The following is a 20699-nucleotide window of genomic DNA, read 5'->3' as shown; positions in this document are numbered from 1 at the left end:
ACACTACAAGGCAGTTATAAAGTGTTCACATTTTAACAAATTTGAAGAAACCACAATAAACTTACTTATGGGATCATCTTGCTGATAAGAACTTTCTAGAAATGTAGAATAACCATTAACAATGTATAAATCTAGTATCTATGTGCTCCACAGCCCTAGAACCCAGTAACTGATTTAAAGAACTCAATATGTCCAACATGGATCATTTTTACATGTCGTGATTGTTAATGAATGTCTGCTAATGACAGATAACCTGCACCTTCTAGGGGGTCACAAAGAAGTGACATCACTTAGAAGCAATAAGAGCACCTTCACGAAGACTTAAAGAATACAATATCCAATTAGAAAAGCCATATTTTAAACATTTGTACAAGAATAAACTGCTGAAACTTAGTAACTGAAATCTGTACAGCAATTTACAATAGAGCTAGAAGGGATTTTATCATTATCCTGCATAGAACTGGTCTGCATTTGGTTACATCCTGTCACCTGTTTTGATGAACAAGGCCTGGTAACAAAAGAAACATACCTGTTATCAATTCTAACGTGTTGAAAACGCTGGCAATATTACAATTTAGTGAATTCAACTGATTTCAAAACAAGCAGCTCATTTTGTCAAAGGTGTAAGGAATTTAGAAATAATAGCTCTCCCTTTAATATAACAAGTGAAAGAAAATGGACATGTGATTTCGAGGTACAACTTGGTAAAAGTCAGAATAGGCAAATGACAAAGCCTCAAAAGAGACTCCTTGACATTCGGCTATTACAATAAAAACCGCACTGTCCGCTCCTCATTCTTTCTTCTTTGACTTCAAAGAGATTAAAACTGCGCAAAATTATGAAAGATGTAAAATCCAGGAGGCGTAGTTCGTCCGTGTTAAAAATATGTCTCAGTAATTTTTCATGTGTCGTTTAAATAATGAAAACTAAGGCCTTTCATATTAGAACTCTGGTAAACAACGACAAATGTATTCTAGTATTATAAACATTATTTAGCATGTTCCTTCAAAATAAAGAACAAAATGTTTTTTCTCTGTCTTACATGGTATTCCTGTTTTCTTTTAATAACAGGCAGTCTCCTTCACTGGCTTTTTTTTTTTTTTTCAAAGTTATCACGTCCAGAAAGTGTGCATTTATTCATTGTCAACTGATCCCCACCTCCAAGAATGCACTATCGGGACTCTCAGTTCACAAAAAAAAGTTTTAAAACCATGTCTCGTGTAAAAAAAAAAGAAAAACAAACCCAAATAAAACGCAATCCAAAATGCTCTCAAAAGCTGTAAAGTGTGGCTCTGGAAGCAAACCGAAAGGCATCTGGGCAGTCTTGGAGGAATGCGTGAATATTATGGCTATGAGAAGCAGTGTGGCAGATGGCTGTCAGCGCCACGCCATGTTTTTAGGTTTCCTGAAAGAATTTGATGTATTTTGAATGTGGGAGGAGGTATCGGGTCATTTGCCAGCTGGTGCACATCAAATCAATCTTCTTTTCCATATGCTAAGCAGCATCTTATAAAGGCCTCGGGTTCACTGCTTACAACTGGTTTTACATGGAACTGGCCTTCTGTGGCTTTTAATATTGTATTTTCTTGAAGAATGTCTTGTTGAGATTGATTGTGACCAAATGGCTTTCTACCATAAAGATGCTGAAAGAAGATGACTTTAATTGACCACACATTAACCTTGTTGGAAATCTTTGGTGCCACTTTTCCAACTATGTAACACTCAGGAGGTAGATTAGTTCTATCTATACCATAGCTATCATCATCTGTAATCTTGGACAGACAAAAATCAGTGATTTTGATTTTACCACATGCTGTTCTATCTACCAAAAGGATGTTTCCTGGCTTAAGGTCATAATGTGTAATGGGGGGTTGATCTCACTGGGATATCTTAGTGCATTTACAATCTGCATTACAATAGACTCAGTTTCTTTCTCTGACATTAGCTTGTGTTGCTTCAGATAGAAATCCAAGTCATTGGCTTCACAGTATTCTAACACTGTACAAAGTATATCTGTATCCAAGGAGAAATAATCATAGAGTTTAACTCTTCTGGGGTGATTCAATTCTTTGTGTATTCTATACTGCAAGCATGCTTGTAGTAGTTTTCTTTTTTCTCATCTCTCCAGCTTTTATTAAGCTGATGTAGCTTCCCAGCAGTATATCTTTGTTCATAAAGGTCAAAAACCTTATACACTTCACTAAAGCCACCTCTACCAAGCAGATGAAGTAATAAATATCTTTCTTTTAACATTGAGTGATCTTTGAATTGTGAATTATCTTCATTGTTTATTATGCTAAGCTTAGCATAAAAGTGAGAAATCTTCTGACTCTTTCCAAACATTCAAGTTCTGCTTGGATTTCTGCCTCTTCTTTTCTGAGATGTCCTAGTCTAAGTTTGAAAATTTCTTCCTGTTCATGATATTCTGCCAAAGTCAACAGTTGTGGTAAATTTGGTCTAACAAAGGGATCATTTTCTGCTGCATTGACTGCTTTGTTTTTCCTTTGTTTTGGTTCAGTATTGGTAGAGGGTCTGAGAATTATTAGCTGTGGGAGGTTTGCGTTTGGCTAGAATTTTCCTTTGCCTTTCGATATCTTCCCTTTGTTAATTCACCCATTCTTGTTGCTTCACAAGATTCTGAAATGCAAAACCGTCTGTCCATTATTCAGTAAATGAAACGCCATGTCTAACTGTTGTAAAGTGCCTGAGATGTAATCAATCTTGCATACTCTTCTGTTTGACAGTTTTTCTTGTGTACTTTTTTCAAAAGAAGTTTCTTGCTCATTTATAGGCACTTATTTAATCGTTCTTTGTATTTTTCAAGTAATTTTTGTTGTTCATCTATTTGCCATCTGAGATCACGGTTAGCCCTGAGCAAATAATCTATATATCCTTCCTTCTTTTCCAGCTCCTGGATTTTATTACTTTCTAATGCTGCTGATTTCAGGATTGTGAGATCAGTCTGAATAATTTTAAAGGGTAACTGCTTTGGTTGTACAATAGGGTGGTCCCCAAATGCTAATGCAGTAGGAGAAGGGCCATTTGGTCAAAGAGATGAGGAAGGAGTGGAATGTGAATGTGAATTTTGAGGAGAACTGATTGCAGGAGGTATGCCTCTTACTGGACTTGAGCCATTTTCACCCTGGTATTCAAAATAGTCACTAATTTTGTGACCACATCCCCAAGTACTTTTCCCTGACAATTTTCATTCTGGTTTTCTGGTTTTCTGCTTTTATATATCTTCCCCTAGATGATTCTGATTGTTTCTTCTCTGGTTTCTCAAGGGAACCCACTGCAGATAAAGTCCGGTCACTTGCACAGTCCTTTCAGCTGCCTGCCAGTCATTTCTCTGATTCTTTGTCACTTAAAGATCCTAAGCTTCCAAAACTGTGATAAGAGCTTTCATTATTTGTTGAGGCTTTAGCTCCAACACTGCAACTGCTGGTACTCCCAGTGTTCCCACTTACAACTCCAATAAATCTAGCTTACAATAACTCTTGCCTTCTTGGATTCAGACTATGAAGCTCATCCATTGCACCTTCCCTGGGCCTCCTGGATGGTGGTGTGTGATTTATCAGGGACCTGGCCGCTGCTTGCCACTGAGCCTGGGGTTGGAGATGTGGAGCGCTGGTACCAAGATGGTGGCTCCTGCAAACTTCCACTGCTACTTTGGACACCCATTACGCTACTTTCTGGGAACATGACTCCCACTCTGCGATGGCAGCAGTGACAATGGCACTGGCACCTGCCTCCATCATGGGGGGGGGGCCAGGCTGAGGGTGAGCAAGAGAGTAAGGGCAGGGAGGGGAGAGTCAAGGGGATAGGGGAGGAAACCAAGAAGAGGGGAAGTGGGGAGGAAAGAGGTGAGGGAAGGAGAGCAAATGGGGAAAAGGTAAAGGGGGAGAAGTGAGGGAGTGGGTGGGAGCACCAGAGAAGAGGCTGAGGGAAGGAGCCCAGTGGTGGAGGTGTGATGGGGGCACCTGCCAGGGCTGGGGTCTGAGTTTGGGCCTATTGCTGTTTTTGATTTAAAGTCTTTTTTATCTAGTAGAAATTTAGCTACACCTACTTGCTTTTGGTTTCCAATTGCATGGACTATCTTTTCCCACTCTTTTACTTTCAGTCTATGTGTGTCTTTATGGGTAAAGTAAGTTTCTTGTTAGCAACATATAGTTGGATCTTGATTTTATTTTATTAATTATGCCAATCTTTATCTTTTAAGTGGAATATTTAATGTGTTTATATTCAAGATTATTATTGATACATGAGGCTTTGTTTCTGTCATATTATTAATTTTTACAAATTGTTTTATTAACTTTTCTTTTTTTTCTTTTTGTCTTTATGGTTTGAACAAATTATGTCATGTTGTCATTTGATTCCTTTCTCCTCCTCCTTTGTGTGATTGTTTTTATAAGAATTGTTAGTTTTATTTTTCCATATGTTTTCATCATAATGAATACTGACCTTTCATTTCCATGTTTAAGACTCCTCTGAACATTTCCTGCAAAGCCAGTCTAGAGGTGACAAATTTACTCAGCATTTGCTTGTCTGAGAAAGACTTCATTTCTCCTTCATTTATGAAGCTTTTTCTGGTAGAATATAAAATTCTTGGCTGACAGTTTTTTTTTCTTTCTAGTGTTTTGAAAATGCCATCCCATTCTTTTCTGGCCTATAAGGTTTCTGCTGAAAAGTCTGCTGTTAATCTGATGAGGTTTCCTTTGTAGGTGACTAGCTGCTTTTCTCTTGCTAATTTTAAAATTCTTTCATTCACTTTGACTCTAGACTTTCTGAATAATACGTGTCATGTTGGCCTTTTTGCAATGTTCTTTCCTGGGGATAGCTGGGCCTCCTATAACTGGATGTGTGACTCTCTTGCTAGGCTTGGGAAATTTTCATCAGTTATTTCCTCAAATAGATTTTCTAAACTTTTTGATCTCTCTTCCCCCTTGGAATAACAATAATTCAAAGGTTTGGTCATCTTATGTAGTCCCAGGTGTCTTTGCTCATTCTTTCTTTCTTTTTTTTTTTTTTTGAGATGGAATCTAGCTCTGTGGCCTGGGCTGGAGTGCAGTGGAGCGATCTCAGCTCACTGCAAGCTCCCCCTTCCAGGTTCATGCCATTCTCTTGCCTTAGCCTCCCGAGTAGCTGGGACTACATGCGCCTGCCACCACACCTGGCTAATTTTTTGTATTTTTTAGTAGAGACGGGGTTTCACTGTGTTAGCCAGGATGGTCTCAGTCTCCTGACATCGTGATCCGCCTGCCTCAGCCTCCCAAAGAGCTGGGATTACAGGCGTGAGCCACTGCGCCTGGCCACTCATTCTTTTTTATTCTTTTTCTTTACTTTTGTCTAACTGTATTACTTCAAAAAGACTGGTCTTCTATTTCTGAGATTCTTCCTTCTGCTTTCTGGTCTATTATTGAAGTTTTAAGTGTATGTTTTATTTCCTGCAATTTTTTTTTTTGAGACAATATTGCTCTGTTGCCCAGGCTGTAGTGCAGTGGTGCGATCATAGCTCACTGCAGCCTTGAACTCTTGGGCTCAAGTGATCTCCAACCTCAGCCTCCCAAATAACTGGGACTACAGGCATGCGCCACTATGCCTGGATGATTTTTGCATATTTTTCTGTAGGGATGGGATCTTGTTATGTTGCCCAGGCTGGACTTGAACTCCTGACCTCAAGTGATCCTCCTACCTTCGCCTCCCCAAATGCTAGAATTCTAGGCATGAGCCACTGTACTCAACAGTGAACGAATTTTTCATTCCAGAATTTCTGCTTTTTTTCCCCTAAAGATATCTATCTCCTTGGTTTTAGTCATATCCTAAGTTGATTTTTGAACTTCTTTGTATTAGTTTTTAGACTTCTCTTGCATGTCATTGAGCTCCTTTAAAAATCAATATTTGAATCTTTTACTTGGCATTTTGAGGAATTTTTTGATTGGGATCTGTTGCAGGACAGTTGAGGTCCCTTGGTGGTGTTATATTTCCCCACTTTTTCATGTTTTCTGTGTCCTTCTTTTGTTATCTGAGCATCTGGTGAAGCAGTTGCTGGTTCCAATTTTTTTTTTTTTGAAATTGCTTTGGTAGGGGAATTTCTTTCTTGAAGATGTGTGTGTGTTGTTGGTTGAGTAGGATACTTTGGCTAGGATTATGGGTGCCTGCAATAGGGTGATCTTTGCATGAGCTCTTTAGTAGTACACAGAGTCAGTGGTGTCTGTGATTTCCTCAGTAGCTTAGGGTACAGTTATTAGTTGAGGTTGTGGCAAGATTTTGTTGGGGTCTTGGACACTGACTGATCCGGTCTCCAGGTCCCTGTAGTGGCAGCAGTGGGGTTAATGTGCCTGTTTTTAAGCTCAGAGCAACTTACAGTGACTTTGGTGTTAAAGGGTCCTGGAGGGCTGGTTCTTAGGCCTCCAGGTGGCTTGACTAGAAGCTAGTAGTGGGATTGGTAGTCCAGGTGTGTGGGTGGGTTCTCATATCCTGTGGCAGCTGATGTCATGTGGGTGATGGCAGTATCAGTGGTGGAGCAAACCCCAGGGACCTGGGTGGTCCATATTGGTATTCTTGATAGATGGGTTGGGCAGGCTAGTCCCCAGTCTGAGAGCCACTGTAGCAGGGTGGTGGGTATTACCCTTAGTGTGCTTAGGATAGCTTTGCCTCCCCTGTCTCTCTCCCAGCTGAGTGGCAGCTGCAGCTGTATTGCCTAATGAACTTGGGCCAAGTATGGGGCACAGCTCAGTGTTAAACTCTTGAAATGAAGCTAGCTTTCAGTTTGTGACCAGAGAGGGCAGGACCCCCTAAGGCAAGCAGTATGGGCAAGAAAATATGGGGAGTGTGGTCTACTCAAGTCTTAGTCTCACAGCAGCCTGTAGCAGGGCAGTGAGTGTTGTCCTAGGTTTGTGTAGAACAACTTGGTTTCCTTGTCCCTTTTTGACCGGCTGCTGGCTGCAGCCATGGGAACTCAAACTTGGCCCAAGGGTGAGGCAAATCCCAGGATTAAACTCTTAAAATGGTGTCAGTTGTGGGCTTATTACCAGAGAGTGTGGATCCCCTTGCAGGTGAGCACCATGGGCAAGAAGCTGTGGGGAATGTGGTCTGCTCATATCTCAATCTCAACAGCATTCTACAGCAGGTGGTAGGGATCCTTCTTGGGGTGCATGGGAGCACCCAGTCTCTCCTGTCTCTCCTTGAAGCAGCACAGTGGCAGCAGCTAAGTATATAGATCGCCAGTATCTAGGCTCTCTAAATGGCACCTGGCTGAGGCTGGTCTAGGCTCGGATGCCTGTGAAATTCCGTGTGGGTTTCCTTTCTGGAGTGACATCTCTGTGCAATCTTTAGGCAGCTCTGTATGTCAGGTCCAAGGTCTGGAGGGTTAAAGGTTTCTCCCAAAGTCAAGAGAAACCTGGGGGTTTCTCTCTTACTGTTTCCCCATATCCAGGAGCCTCTTTCAGCTCTGTCAGTCCCTGGCTAGGCAAGGTGTCCTGAACCCTCTCTTTACTTATTTTTGGTGCTTCTTGTATTTTCTCTGATGAATCCTAGCATTCTCTTCTATACTGTCTGTTTGAAATGTGCCTACTTTCTATTCTGTTCCTCTCCATGGAGGAGGAACATACTACCTGCATGTAATCAGCCTTCTTAATCCCTTTCTTGTCTAAATTGTTCTGTTTTCAATTAAATTCATACTCTGAATGAAGCAACTTTAGTTCATCTTCTTAGGTTGTTCAAATCCAGGTCTTCCCCCTTATCACATTAGGTATTATGAAAGGAACAGGTAAGAGAGTGACAGCATCAATAACAATATTGACTAAATGCTTACTATGAACCAGGCACTGATATAAGCATTTTATACACATAAAACATTTGATCTTCACAGTAATTCTTGTATATTGAAACCATTTTATGCATTAAAAACAATGTAACATTTCTGTTACATTAGGATTAGAGACAAGTGTATTCTTCAGGCAAACAGGAAATGGGTTAAACAATACTGTATTGCTCACAGAAAATGTTCTGAGAGAATAGATTTTAGGTACTTTTTGGTACACTAGAAAAGCTAACTATGTAAGATGATGGCTATGTTCATTTACTTGACTATAATAATAATTTCACCATGTATATGTATATCAAAACATCATGTTGTACACCTTCAATATATACAATACAAAAATCTCAAGAAAATTTTTGTGAAACTGATTAACTGTTGTTAAATTTTCTCTAGAAAAGAAATTGTTTAAGAATGATCAAGAAAAAAATTAAAAATAATAGTGATGGAGAACTTGCCCTAAAAGATTTTAAAATAGGCTCTTAAGTTGTAGCAATTAAAAAGACATAGGAACAAATGTACATATTGCTATAGTTTGAATGTGTCCCACAAAGTTCATTTGTTAAAAACCTAACCAATGCAATAGTATTGAGAAGTGGGAACTTTGAGAGGTGATTGAGTCATGAAGGCTCTGTCTTCATGAATGGTTCAATGCTGTTATCTCAGGAGTCAGTTAGTTATTGCAGGAGTGGGTTTCTGATAAAAGGATGAGTACAATCCCTTCCTTGCTCTCTTTCTCATGCTTTTGCCCTTCCACCTCATACCATGAGATGGCACAGCAAGAGGACCCTCACCAGATGCAGGCCCCTTGACTTTGGACTTCCCAGTCTCCAGAATGGTAATAAATAAATTTCTTTTCTTTATAAACTACCCAGTCATGGGTATACTGTTATAGCAACATAAAGCAGAATAAGACACGTATCAGTGAAACAAAGAAATAAATGAGATAAATGTATATATGAGCATTTAGCATTTCAAATTACTGATGGTAAATGTTATCAGAGTAATTAGATATATAGGTGAAATAAAGTTATTGTATATCTAGCTACAAAATATTTAAACCTAAAGAATAGAACTGAAGTTAATATAGTAGCCTATACTTTCTTTTTTAGAGGGAAAAGCTTTTCTAAATGAAAAGATTGACAAAGTTGACAACATAATAATCAATGGTTTCTATACATTGAAAGTTACCAAAATATTTGAAGGCATCCTAGCAGGGAGGCAGATTCTGATCAACATAGAAGCTGTCCAACAGTTGGATAGGTTGCCCTATTACATTATGAGTTCCCTGTCATCTGAGGCAGTCAAACAAATGCTAGGTGACCATAGAGTATGTGCAGTTTGTAGGAAGAATCAAAGTATAGAAATGGGTAGATAATAAGAATGGAAATAACTTTTATAGGACACTAATCATTAAGTTTAAGGTGAGATTTTTGGGATATCCAGGAACTTAGGGCTGATTGAAATAGAAGTGATGCCCTAGAAACAACCTAGAGATGAAGGAGAAGTTATCTTCTGGTTAAATATTTACAGTGTATGCTCAGAATCTGAGCATATGGAAAGATAAAGAATTTCTTGGATGGGAAGATTTAATATCATAGAAATGTCAGTTTTATCCAAACCAATGTACAAATTATATACATTTTCAATCAGATCCCCGGTAGGTTTTTGGAAAACATACACAGTGATTAAAACAATTTCCATGTACAACTTCGCCATATATTTATGCAACTATATGCCTGCATGTACAGCATGAGAATGGTTGAGGCAATCTATTATCTATCTATCTATCTATCTATCTATCTATCTATCTATCTATCTATCGTCTATCATCTATCTATCCATCCATCTATCTAAACTATCTTACCTTACAGCTAATGACACATTTCAAGCCTAATTCATATTAGACACCACATGTGAACATAGTTGATAAAAAGGTGAAAGACTTTAGCACTTTTGAGAATTTCACATAAAGAAATAAATGTGTGAGAACTGTCAATAACTGTTTTGAATAGTAGGATTCAAAAAAGGAAGAATTACCTTAGTATATATATTTTAAAACTATGACCATCAAACATTACGGTTTGACACAAATAGAGATGACTGGGTTAGTGGAACAGAATCAAAAGTTCAGAAATAGGTTTGAGCATATATTGGGATTTACTATATACTATATATTTACAAGGAGATTTTTAAATTCAGTGTTTTATTTAACCACTTCATGATGGCAAATGGTGATATCTCCACTGGGTCATCACTAGAGAGTATAAGGAGTTATGAAAGCCAGTTGCCAATCCCAAAGCAAGCCCTAGTGATCATCCCTAGTGACAAATGGATAGAACAAGGGCAGATGTTAGCAATAGATTCCAGTATAGAACCAAAGGATACCACACTTAAAAAGCCCTGCTCTGTATTAGGGACATCAGAAGTAAGCTGCATAAATCCTGAGAGTTTAAGGAAAGAACGTGGAGGGAACAATGACAGCCAGGAGGGGTATGAAATGAATAAATGGGGCTAAATTATAACAGAAGTCATGGAGAAATTATTGAATTGGGATAAGAGAAACTCAGAATTGGGCTTCAATGGGGCAAAGCAAAAAGTAGAAAATAAAATTAAACTATACAAATTAAGCTATAGAATGCTCTATAAATTTATACAAAAAAGATACTTGCACACACATGTTTATAGCAGCACAATTCGCAATTGCAAAAATATCGAACCAGCCCAAATGCCTATCAATCAATGAGTGGATAAAGAACTTGTGGTATCTATCTATCTATCTATCTATCTATCTATCTATCTATCTATCTATCTATTTATCTATCTATCTATCTATCTTCTGGTTAAATAATGATGGAATATATATATGATATATATTCATTGGATATGAATGGATAAACTGTTTTATATATATTATATATAATATGATGGAATTATATACATATTTTATATATATATATATATATATATTATACATATGATGCAATACTACTCAGCCATAATACTTTATCCAATGAGTGGATAAAGAACTTGTGATATATATATATGATGGAATACTACGCAGCCATAAAAAGGAACACATTAATGGCATTCACAGCAACCTGGATGGAACTGAAGACGATTATTCTAAGTGAAGTAACTCAGGAATGGAAAACCAAACATCTTATGTTCTCACTCATAAGTGATCAATGATGTGAGTGCCTGCAGCAGCAGTGAGGGCTTTTCATATATTTGGTGTTTATGGCTGCTAAAAGTTCTCCTGAGATCTTTTTATTCCACTTGGGAAACCATGACCAAAGGGATGTCTCTTGCCACTGGGTTTGACTCATGGGCCTGCTCACACTGGCAGCAATACCGGTGCCTGATGAGCCGCACCTGTAGAGTAGCCAGTGAGCCAAGGCTTAGAGCACTGGCATGTGTGGAAAGACCATGGCTCCGAGGTTCAGGGCAGCAAACGTACTAGTGCCCAGGGTGCAGGTACCCTTGCTGTTGTGTTGGTAATGATGTACAAGGCATGGATGCTTATGAAGCAGGCAGGGAGCCATGGACCTGCACAGAGCTGTAGTAGCTCCAGGCTCCAGATCATGCACTAGTTCTCTCTGGTGGCTGGGCTGATATCTGGTATGTGAAGACATGCATACAGACCTTAATTCTGGGGTGCAGAGTGTAAACTAACTTGCTATGGTGGTGGCTCTGATATCTGAGGCATGGGTAGATGTAGCACAGCCACAGAGCCAAGATCTGGAATGCAGGCACTCATGGAGAAGCTGTAGTTTAGTGGTCAGCAACATATGTCGGGTTGAGAAGAGTGGTGGCTCTGGTTCTGGAGTGGCACAACGCTGGCTACTTCTTGAGGGTGTGTATGTGTGAAGCCAACTCTTCCTCTCTGGGGTTCCCTGGCAGGAATAGCTTTTGGTTACCTTAGTGTCAAAATGCCGAAGTTTTCTGCAGAGCAGGTCACTGGGACTGCGGTGTCTCCCATGATGTGCCTGATACCAATGACCTTGGCTTTTCTCTTTGTACCTAGCCATTTCTAGGTGTTTCAGATACACTGATCTCACTAGTCACCCTGATGTGCGTACACATTCCTCTTCTTTTTATTCTTCTTCTTGCAACTGTCTTGCTGCAGATTCTTAAATGAGCCCTTGAGCACTCTCTGGGTTATTTTGATTTGTGGATTGCTGTCTATATGTGTTTTTTGGGTGGTGGGGTGGGGAGATAAAGGCTGGCATCTCCTATTCTGCCATATTAATTATGTCATAGCTGGGAAAGTCTTTTAACCCCTCTGAAACTTGGCTACCTCATCTGTAAAGTAGCCATGATTATAGTGTTACTATCGGATGATAATATTATATCATAGTATTATTCTGGTAATTAAAACATGTTTTAATTCTGGCACATAAAAACTCTCAACAATATAGCTATCATTGAGGGATTTTCTGCCCCTTGAGTTCTAAGTAAATGTGACTCAATGTTCCCATTTCACAACACACAGAAGTTCAACTTAGTATGGATAATTTTGCACAGTTTTAGGAAGTTTATGTCCTTGTGGTCATCTGTGCCTCTGGGTTTCTGTTTTTAAAATGAAAATAAAGTTCACCTCACTGACCTAGGTTTTTTTTTTTTTTTTTTTTTTTTTTTTTTTTTTTTAAAGAAAATAGTAAGTTGAAGAAATTTGTCTTTATGGACACACAGGTACCTTTAGGGAGGTAGGATAGAGGATAAGAGCCAAAAATATAATGTTCAGAACATGTTTAAGTTCTCAGATTAGATGTTAAGAGTTGTTTGATATTCAACAAGTTATTTGTACTTTCTGATTCTCATTTATCACATCTGCTATATGGACATAATAATTTGTACTTTCATCAAAAACTTAGTAGAAAGTTAGTATGATAATGTATGTAAAGTGCTGCATTTGAGTGCCTTTTACAGCTCAATGCTTGGTGGCTGTTATTACATAGGGTAAGGATTAGCAGCATCCCTCTGCTGAATGTTCAGGTAAGATTGAATTCAGGAATCTATCAATTGCCTGGTTGGTGGAAGTTTAAGTTATTTGCCAATGTTTCTGCAAATCCCAGAGGCTTGTAGTCTTTTATGACCAATGCCTGCAAGCCTTTGCTTCTGTTATTCTCCACATTGACCCATATGTGCAACTGAGTCCTTCTCCAGTTACTTACATAAGGCAGTCCCTGTGTGGTGTATGGTTTACTAAGGATGTTTGGAGTATGTTTGGCTGTTTATTTTGGGGGGAGTTTATACTTGCATGAAGGGCACATTTGTAACTGTTACACATATCCGCTGACCAACATGTCTCTGGGAAGTTTCTGTGTTTACTTTAGCACTATGTAATCTCCAATTCACTCTAGCTGATTGACTCTTCTCTCCCATAAGTCGTCATTAGAGGGTACTGGAGAGGGTATTGGAGACAAGCTTCTTATCTTCTGTGTGATTCTCATGACCATCGCCTTCTTGTTTGAACTTAATGTGGAAGGGCATCAAAATGACATGTTCATGAATCTTGCGTTTTCCCCTGAATAGCCTTTCAGAGCCTGAATTACCTTCCAACTCTGTGGGGTCCAACCATGCTTTAATTTTTATTCTTCTGTGAGATCTGGCTGTGCAGCTGAGATTTATGTCTTCTTTTTACCTTGTGAATTCTTACAGCAAATCCCTGTGCCAGTGTTGAATTTTACCTGAGCCCCATGCTCCTGGAAAACAGTGGCAGTTCAAGAAATCCCTCCACTCTTTTGTGTTCTGGAAAAGAATGCACTTTGACCTACCCTCAATCTGAGTTGACACATAACCCCTCCTTAATGACCCCGCTGGAACTTCAACTAACAAAATACCTTCTTTGATCAACTCTTCAGTCCTGCTACTGTTACTAGCTCATCCCACTTCTGCATATCTGTTTCTTTCTAGCCTCATTCTTGTTCACATCTCTTTATGAAAGAAAATTCCTTTTCTGTCTGACATTTGACACTTTTATTGGTCTCACAATTGAGACATTCTCCCTAGTGCAATAGTTCCCTTGCATTATTGCTATAGACCATTTCTCCCCTTTTGCAGTCATATCTCTCTGCAGGGGCCATTGAAAATAATATGCTAAGAATAGATAAGGCTCAAGGACAGTATCTCTAGCTAGTTGCACTTTCAATGAACTCCAGTAGTCAAGGACAGTATCTCTAGTTGAACTTTTAATGAACTCTAGTAGGCGCCAAGAAGGCAGACAAAATAAGAAAGAACTTAGAGACAAGGAACTAAGCAGAAGATTATATCTGGGTGCAGAAAGTTTGTTTTGCATTGTGTTATTTTTGCTGACGTGGGATTTATGGAGTATAAATAAAGTGAGGCGGAGGCTCTAGGCGCGGCCGCCATGTTCTCTGTTTGTCTTTGTCTCTTGTGTCTGTTCATTCTCCACCACTCCCGGCATGGTCCCCAATAAGTGGCGCAGTGAGCAGGGTGCCCAGGGTGAGTAGTGGGGAACAAGAAGGGGAACCCCCTAGTAGCGGGTAAAACCTGGGAATTGTTAAGGGGAACCTTCTTAAGCTTTCATTATGGGGAACTCCAGTTCCTTGGCCTCAGAATATTTAAGATTATTACAAGGGCTTTTACTTTCGATTGGGGTTGATGCAAAAGAGAGAACTTTGCGGAAATTGTTTGCTCATGTGGAACAACATTGCTCTTGGTTTCAATATCAAACTGAAGTACAATTAAATAAGCGAGAGTGGCAACAGGTTGTTAAGACCCTTCGTCAAGCGCATCAGCGTGGCGATGTAATGTCAGCACCTTTGTGGGCCCTTTGTGCCTCTATTACTCAGGCTTTGGAGCTCTTAGAGACAGACTCTGAAAAGGGGGAAGGCGGGGATGAGGAGTCTTTGAAGTCTCCGATAGCCATTTCCCCTCCTTTAGATAATTCTGTAACTGAAGGAGAAGGTCCTTTGTGTGATAATGTGTCTCATGAAAAGGAATCAGAAATTCAAAAGGAGCTTCAGCCGGTTGTTCAATTGTTACAACAAATTTTACAATTGCAGTTATCTCCCCCTCAACCTTCTCCTCCACCCACTCCTGTTTTTACTTTTCCCATGGTTCATCCACCCCCATCAGTACCTAAGGCGGAGGAGGAGGATAGTTTTCCACCACCACCACCGCCGGTGGAAATGCTGCCTCGTTCAGGCACGGTTTTTGCTGTTCCCGCTTCTACTGCTAAAGCTGTAATTAAGGTATTGGATTCTCAAGAGGATGAGGATCCTCTACAATTGTTCCCCATTATTAGGCAACCTTTTGGTCCTAATGACCAATTTCCTCAAGGGGGTATAAATGTGCAGTATAATGTTCTTCAATTTAAATTTCTTAAAGAAATGAAGGCAGCTGTTGCTAATTATGGCCCTCAATCTCCTTTTGTCATGGGGCTTCTAGATTCTTTCTCCTCTGAGAATTTGTTTTTGCCTCTTGATTGGGAGACTTTGGGGAAGGCTGTTTTGGACCGCTCTCAGTGGCTTCAGCTACGCAGTTGGTGGCTGGAAGATGCCAAAGAGCAGGCCCGCCGCAATGCCGCTAGAAATCCTCCAGGACCTACAGAGGAGCAATTAACAGGCACTGGTCAGTTTGCTACCGTAGCGGCTCAATCTGGACTTGAGGACGTGGCATTATCACAAGTTAAAGCACTTTTTTTAAAGGCTTGGTGTAAAGTAGAACCATCAGGAAAAACTGCCTTGTCTTTTGTTAAGATTTTGCAGGGCGCAAACGAACCTTATCCTGACTTTGTGGCTCGGCTCCAAGATGCTGTAATAAAGACTGTGGGTAGTGGGGCTGCAGGCCAAATCCTGGTAACCACACTAGCTTTTGAGAATGCTAATCAGGAATGTCAGAGGTTGTTGCGTCCTCTAAAGGCTGCTGGAAACTTACAAATAGAAGATTTTATTAGAGCCTGTGCAGGAGTGGGAGGGGCTGCCTACAACGCTCAGTTGTTTGCTGGAGCTTTATCTAAGGCATTCATGGGAAAAAAGGGAGTTTGCTTCCAATGTGGAAAGACCGGTCATTTTAAAAAGGAGTGCCGTAAGTTATCTAATAGGAGTGACTCCTCCAAAGTAGAATTTAAAAAGCTTCCTACTGAGCCCTGTCGTCGTTGCGGCAAAGGGCGACACTGGACTAATGAATGTCACTCTAAAGTGGACAAAAACGGTAATTCTCTCACCTCCGGATCGGGAAACTTGCAGAGGGGCCCTTCAGCTTGGGGCCCCAACAACAATACAAGCCCTCTTCATTTGCAATTTCCAGTCAGCTCAGGGGTCCAGCATCAGCAGGCCAGTCAGCCAATGTTAACCCCCAATTTTCATTAGCTCAGCTTTTCTCTGCTACTTCCGGTAGCGCCGCTGCTGATGTGGCGATTTTACAGGCTGTTGAACTCACCCCAGAAATGGGAGTTGTTAAATTGGCTACAGGTGTTTTTGGGCCATTACCTCCACATACTGTTGGATTGCTTATAGGACGCAGTAGTAGCATTTTACAGGGTTTACAAGTTCATTTGGGTGTTATAGATTCTGATTATAAAGGGGAAATTCAAATTATGGCTCAGGCTCATAAACCTATATCCCTGAAAGAGGGGCAGCGAATTGCACAACTCCTTGTACTACCCTATTTTCAGTTTCCTTCACGGAGGCAAGAAAGAACCGGAGGTTTTGGAAGCACGGGTAAACATATTTTTTGGGAAACTTTAGTAACTCAACAAAAACCCTTGTTTCCCCTCGAAGTAGAGGGACAAATTTTTCAGGGCTTGGTCGACACTGGAGCTGACGTTTCCATTATTGCCTCTGATCAATGGCCTTTGCAGTGGCCTAAACAGCCTGTTGCTGTTTCTCTTACAGGATTAGGTTCCGCCTCTGAGGTGTATCAAAGTTCTCAATCCTTAAATTGCCGAGGGCCGGATGGTCAAGTGGCCCAAGTTCAGTTTTATATTGTTCCTATTGCCCTAAATTTATGGGGGCGAGATTTATTGCAACAATTTGGAGCTTTTGTTTCTATTCCTCATGTCTCTAATTCTGCCAAGAATATGATGTTCCGCATGGGCTACAATCCCCTTGAAAAATCTTTAAACATGTAGCCACTGTTCAGCAGCCTCAAGCCCTTCCCTTGACATGGAAAACTAATATTCCTGTATGGGTTGAACAGTGGCCTTTAACACGTGAGAAGCTTGAGGCCTTGGAAAACTTAGTTCAGGAACAATTATCCCTAGGTCATATAGAACCTAGTACTTCTCCATGGAATTCCCCTGTCTTTGTGATTAAGAAAAAAAAACGGTAAATGGAGACTATTGACAGATCTTCGTGCTATTAATGCATGTATTCAACCCATGGGATCCTTACAACCTGGCCTTCCTAACCCTTCTATGATTCCTCAAGATTGGTTACTTATGGTTATTGATTTAAAAGATTGTTTTTTTTCTATTCCTTTGGATCAAAAGGATTGTGAGCGTTTTGCCTTCTCTGTCCCTGTTTTTAATAATTCTCAGCCACTTTCTCGATATCAGTGGAAGGTTTTACCTCAAGGTATGTTAAACAGCCCTACCTTGTGTCAAGAATTTGTCCATCGAGCTCTGAATCCTGTTCGAAAATGTCATCCTTCTGTTCTTTTATATCATTATATGGATGACATTCTTCTTGCCGCACCCACCAAAAAAGAGCAGCAAGATGCTTTTACATCCTTACAAACGCAGCTCTCTTTATACTCACTTAATATTGCCCCAGAAAAAATTCAAATAGATTTTCCTATTCAATATTTAGGTTATACCTTGGGAGCGCGAAATATTCGACCCCAAAAGATTCAAATTCGACGCGATCATTTAAAAACATTAAATGACTTTCAAAAGCTTTTAGGAGATATTAATTGGATGCGTCCTGTTTTAGGAATACCAACGTATCAGTTACAACATCTTTTTTCTATTCTAGAAGGAGACAGTCACTTGGACAGCTCACGTCATTTAACTCCTTTGGCTTTACAGGAACTCCAGCTTGTAGAAGAACAACTTCAAAAGGCCCATCTACATTATATCCTTCCCGACGTTCCCCTTTCCTTTTGTTTATTTCATACTTTATATTCTCCTACAGGTATGATTCATCAAACAAATCGGCCGTTAGAATGGATTTTTTTATCCAACAAAACATCTAAACGCTTGACTACTTATATCGATCGTTTAGCTAAATTGATCATCAAAGGACGGCATCGCTGTCGACAACTCTGGGGAGGAGATCCTTCCTTCATTATCTCTCAATTCACTCATAGTCAGATTACTTATCTTCTTGCCACTTCTGATTCTTGGCAAGTTGCTTGTGCCTCATTTGTCGGACAATTTTCTACCCAATATCCTAAGTCTCCGATCTTTTCATTTTTTAGACAGCATTCTGTGTTGCCTTTCTCACCAATATCTTTATTTCCTGTTCAAGGCCCTACCTTTTTTACTGATGCTAGTAGCAATGGTAAAGCTGGATATTGGAGTGTTCATCAATCTCGAGTTACAGTTTATCCTTATCCCTCGGTGCAACAGGGAGAACTGTTTGCTATTCTCATGGTCTTACTTGATTTCCCTTCCACCAGTTGTAACATTGTTAGTGATTCTCAATACGCCGTGTATGTTACTTCTTATATTTCTCAAGCCACTCTACCTCTTTGTGCTACTTCTTCTCTTCAAAAACTCTTTTCTTTGTTGTCTTCTACTTTGAGCCAACGTCGAGCTCCTTTATTCATCACTCATCTTCGTTCTCATTCTCAACTTCCTGGACCGTTAGTTCATGGTAATGCTCAGATTGATTCGCTTTTAATCGGCCACCTACAGGCTGCAGAACAAGAACATGCTCTACATCACACTAATAGTTCTGGCCTTCAACGACGATTTCATTTAACTCGTAAACAAGCTCGTTCTCTTATTCGAGCTTGTCCTTCTTGTGCTCCTTTGAGCATTCCATCTTTCCATCCTGGGGTTAATCCGCGAGGTACTCAAGTTAATCAGATTTGGCAAATGGACGTCACACACGTCCCTTCTTTTGGACGATTAAAGTCTGTTCATCATACCATTGATACTTTCTCTCATTTTCAATGGGCAATTCCTTTGCCATCTAAAAAAGCTGATTCTGTTATTACTCATCTCTTAGCTTGTTTCGCCATCATGGGCATTCCTCTAATACTTAAAACTGATAATGCCCCTGCCTATGTTTCTCGTAAGTTACAAGTTTTCTTACAGCAATACAATATTCAACATCTCACCGGTATCCCGGGCAACAGTCAAGGTCAAGCCATCATTGAGCGCGCAAATTTAACCTTAAAAACTCAACTGCTAAAACAAAAAGGGGGAAATGAGTCCCCCAGAAATCAGATTTTAAAGGTTTTGTTTACCTTAAATTTTTTGAATCAATGGAGACAATTGCAGGACTCCGCTGCCGTAACTCATCTTTCCTCACCTCCCTCGACGATAGTCCCCACCGACAATTTAAAGGTTTGGTATCCTAATGAAGAAAGTAAGTATGCACAGGGGCAAGTTCTAAAACGGGACGGGGCTATGCTCTTGTCCTTACAGGGAGCAGACCTGAGTGGTTTCCTACAAGGCGATTAAAACCCTATTGAAAAGAAAACTGGACTCAACATGCATCTCTTCCTTTGTTGGATGTGCCTCAGTGGGGGACTTATTTCCCTTAGTGAGGCTTTGTATGAATATTGGACTTATATTCCCTTTCCACCCTTGTATCAGGGAGTCGCCTGGGGGAGGCGGAAGTTAAGGTTTTCACCAATGACACTACTTGGATGCCGTCCCCCATATGGACAAGGACAACATAGAACGGGAAACGGGAATAATAAACAGCACATACCAATTTGGAGTGGAAGGACTTCCGATTTGCATGGGAAATAGTCCTCATTGTCTCCGGAAATCGCATGAAGCTTGGGCTGTTCGCTATAATCATAGCCATGTGGCTGCTAATACTGTTATTATTGTAACTAGAAGCTTTCAGTATAATCATACTGTATATAGTAATGAGACTATTCCTAGTTCCTTACCTTTTGTCCTATCCCAGAGGTTTCCCCTAATATTGAGGTGCTAGAGTGGCAGCACTGTCGGGGAACTAAGCCCTGGATTTTATTAGACTACAATAGGCTACAAGTAACTGATTGGAGTGTGCATGGTGATTTTCAAACAAAATTTAGTCACATACCTTTGAAATGGCACCAGGTAAATAAAAGTATTGCCGCTGACGGTAATGAAACCTTGATATGGCGTGAAGGAGGCCTGTCGCCACCTATGCCTCATCTTAAACACTCGTTACAAGTACAGAGTCATCTTTGGAAGTTATTAGCAGCAGATAATGCTATTAGTACCTTTGTGGGGAATATGTCCCTTAATCTTTCTAACCCGAATAACTCTTTTCATATTCAATTACACCGGAATACCTCCCGATATATTATTGCTTGTGTCCAAAAGCCTTACCTATTATTAGCGGGGAATTTGACATGGGATAATGATACGGGGATTGTTAATTGTACAGATACGTGTACATTTTTGTCTTGCCTCAATCATTCCTGGTGGCACAACTTTACTGGGGATATTTATATCCTCAGGGCTCGTAAGGAAATTTGGCTACCTGTCAACCTTACGCGACCGTGGGGGGCATCACCTCTTGAGACTTATATTTGGACTTCCCTCCAGCGGACCCGTCGTGCCCTTGGACTTATAATTTCCTCGGTGATGGGCCTCGTTGCCATCGCCTCCACTGCAGCCGTGGCAGGGCTCGCTCTACATCAAAGCATACAAAATGCTGAATTTGTGCAACAATGGCACGAGCAATCTCACTGGTTGTGGCTTCAACAACGAAACATTGATACTCAACTTGCTAAAAGA

The 20699-nt window shown here is 40.2% G+C and overlaps 1 protein-coding gene and 1 pseudogene across 1 annotated transcript in view; one reads left to right on the top strand and one right to left on the bottom strand.

Moving 5' to 3' along the window:
* Nucleotides 1-1396: 1396 nt before the first annotated feature.
* On the bottom strand, nucleotides 1397-11801 carry LOC108536333 (serine/threonine-protein kinase tousled-like 1 pseudogene; annotated as a pseudogene).
* A 2594-nt stretch (nucleotides 11802-14395) lies between these two features.
* LOC108536337 (endogenous retrovirus group K member 7 Gag polyprotein-like) overlaps nucleotides 14396-20699 on the top strand; it is an 18964-nt gene continuing 12660 nt past the window's right edge. The window contains exon 1 of the mRNA XM_017882997.1: nucleotides 14396-16000. Coding sequence (XP_017738486.1) covers nucleotides 14596-16000 — 1405 coding nt within the window. The 5' untranslated portion in view covers nucleotides 14396-14595. The remainder of the gene's footprint in view (nucleotides 16001-20699) is intronic.

This window comes from Rhinopithecus bieti, unplaced genomic scaffold (assembly GCF_001698545.2).
Source record: "Rhinopithecus bieti isolate Rb0 unplaced genomic scaffold, ASM169854v2 scaffold_14018, whole genome shotgun sequence".
NCBI lineage: Eukaryota > Metazoa > Chordata > Mammalia > Primates > Cercopithecidae > Rhinopithecus > Rhinopithecus bieti.
This window is presented reverse-complemented; position numbering and strand designations above follow the sequence as displayed.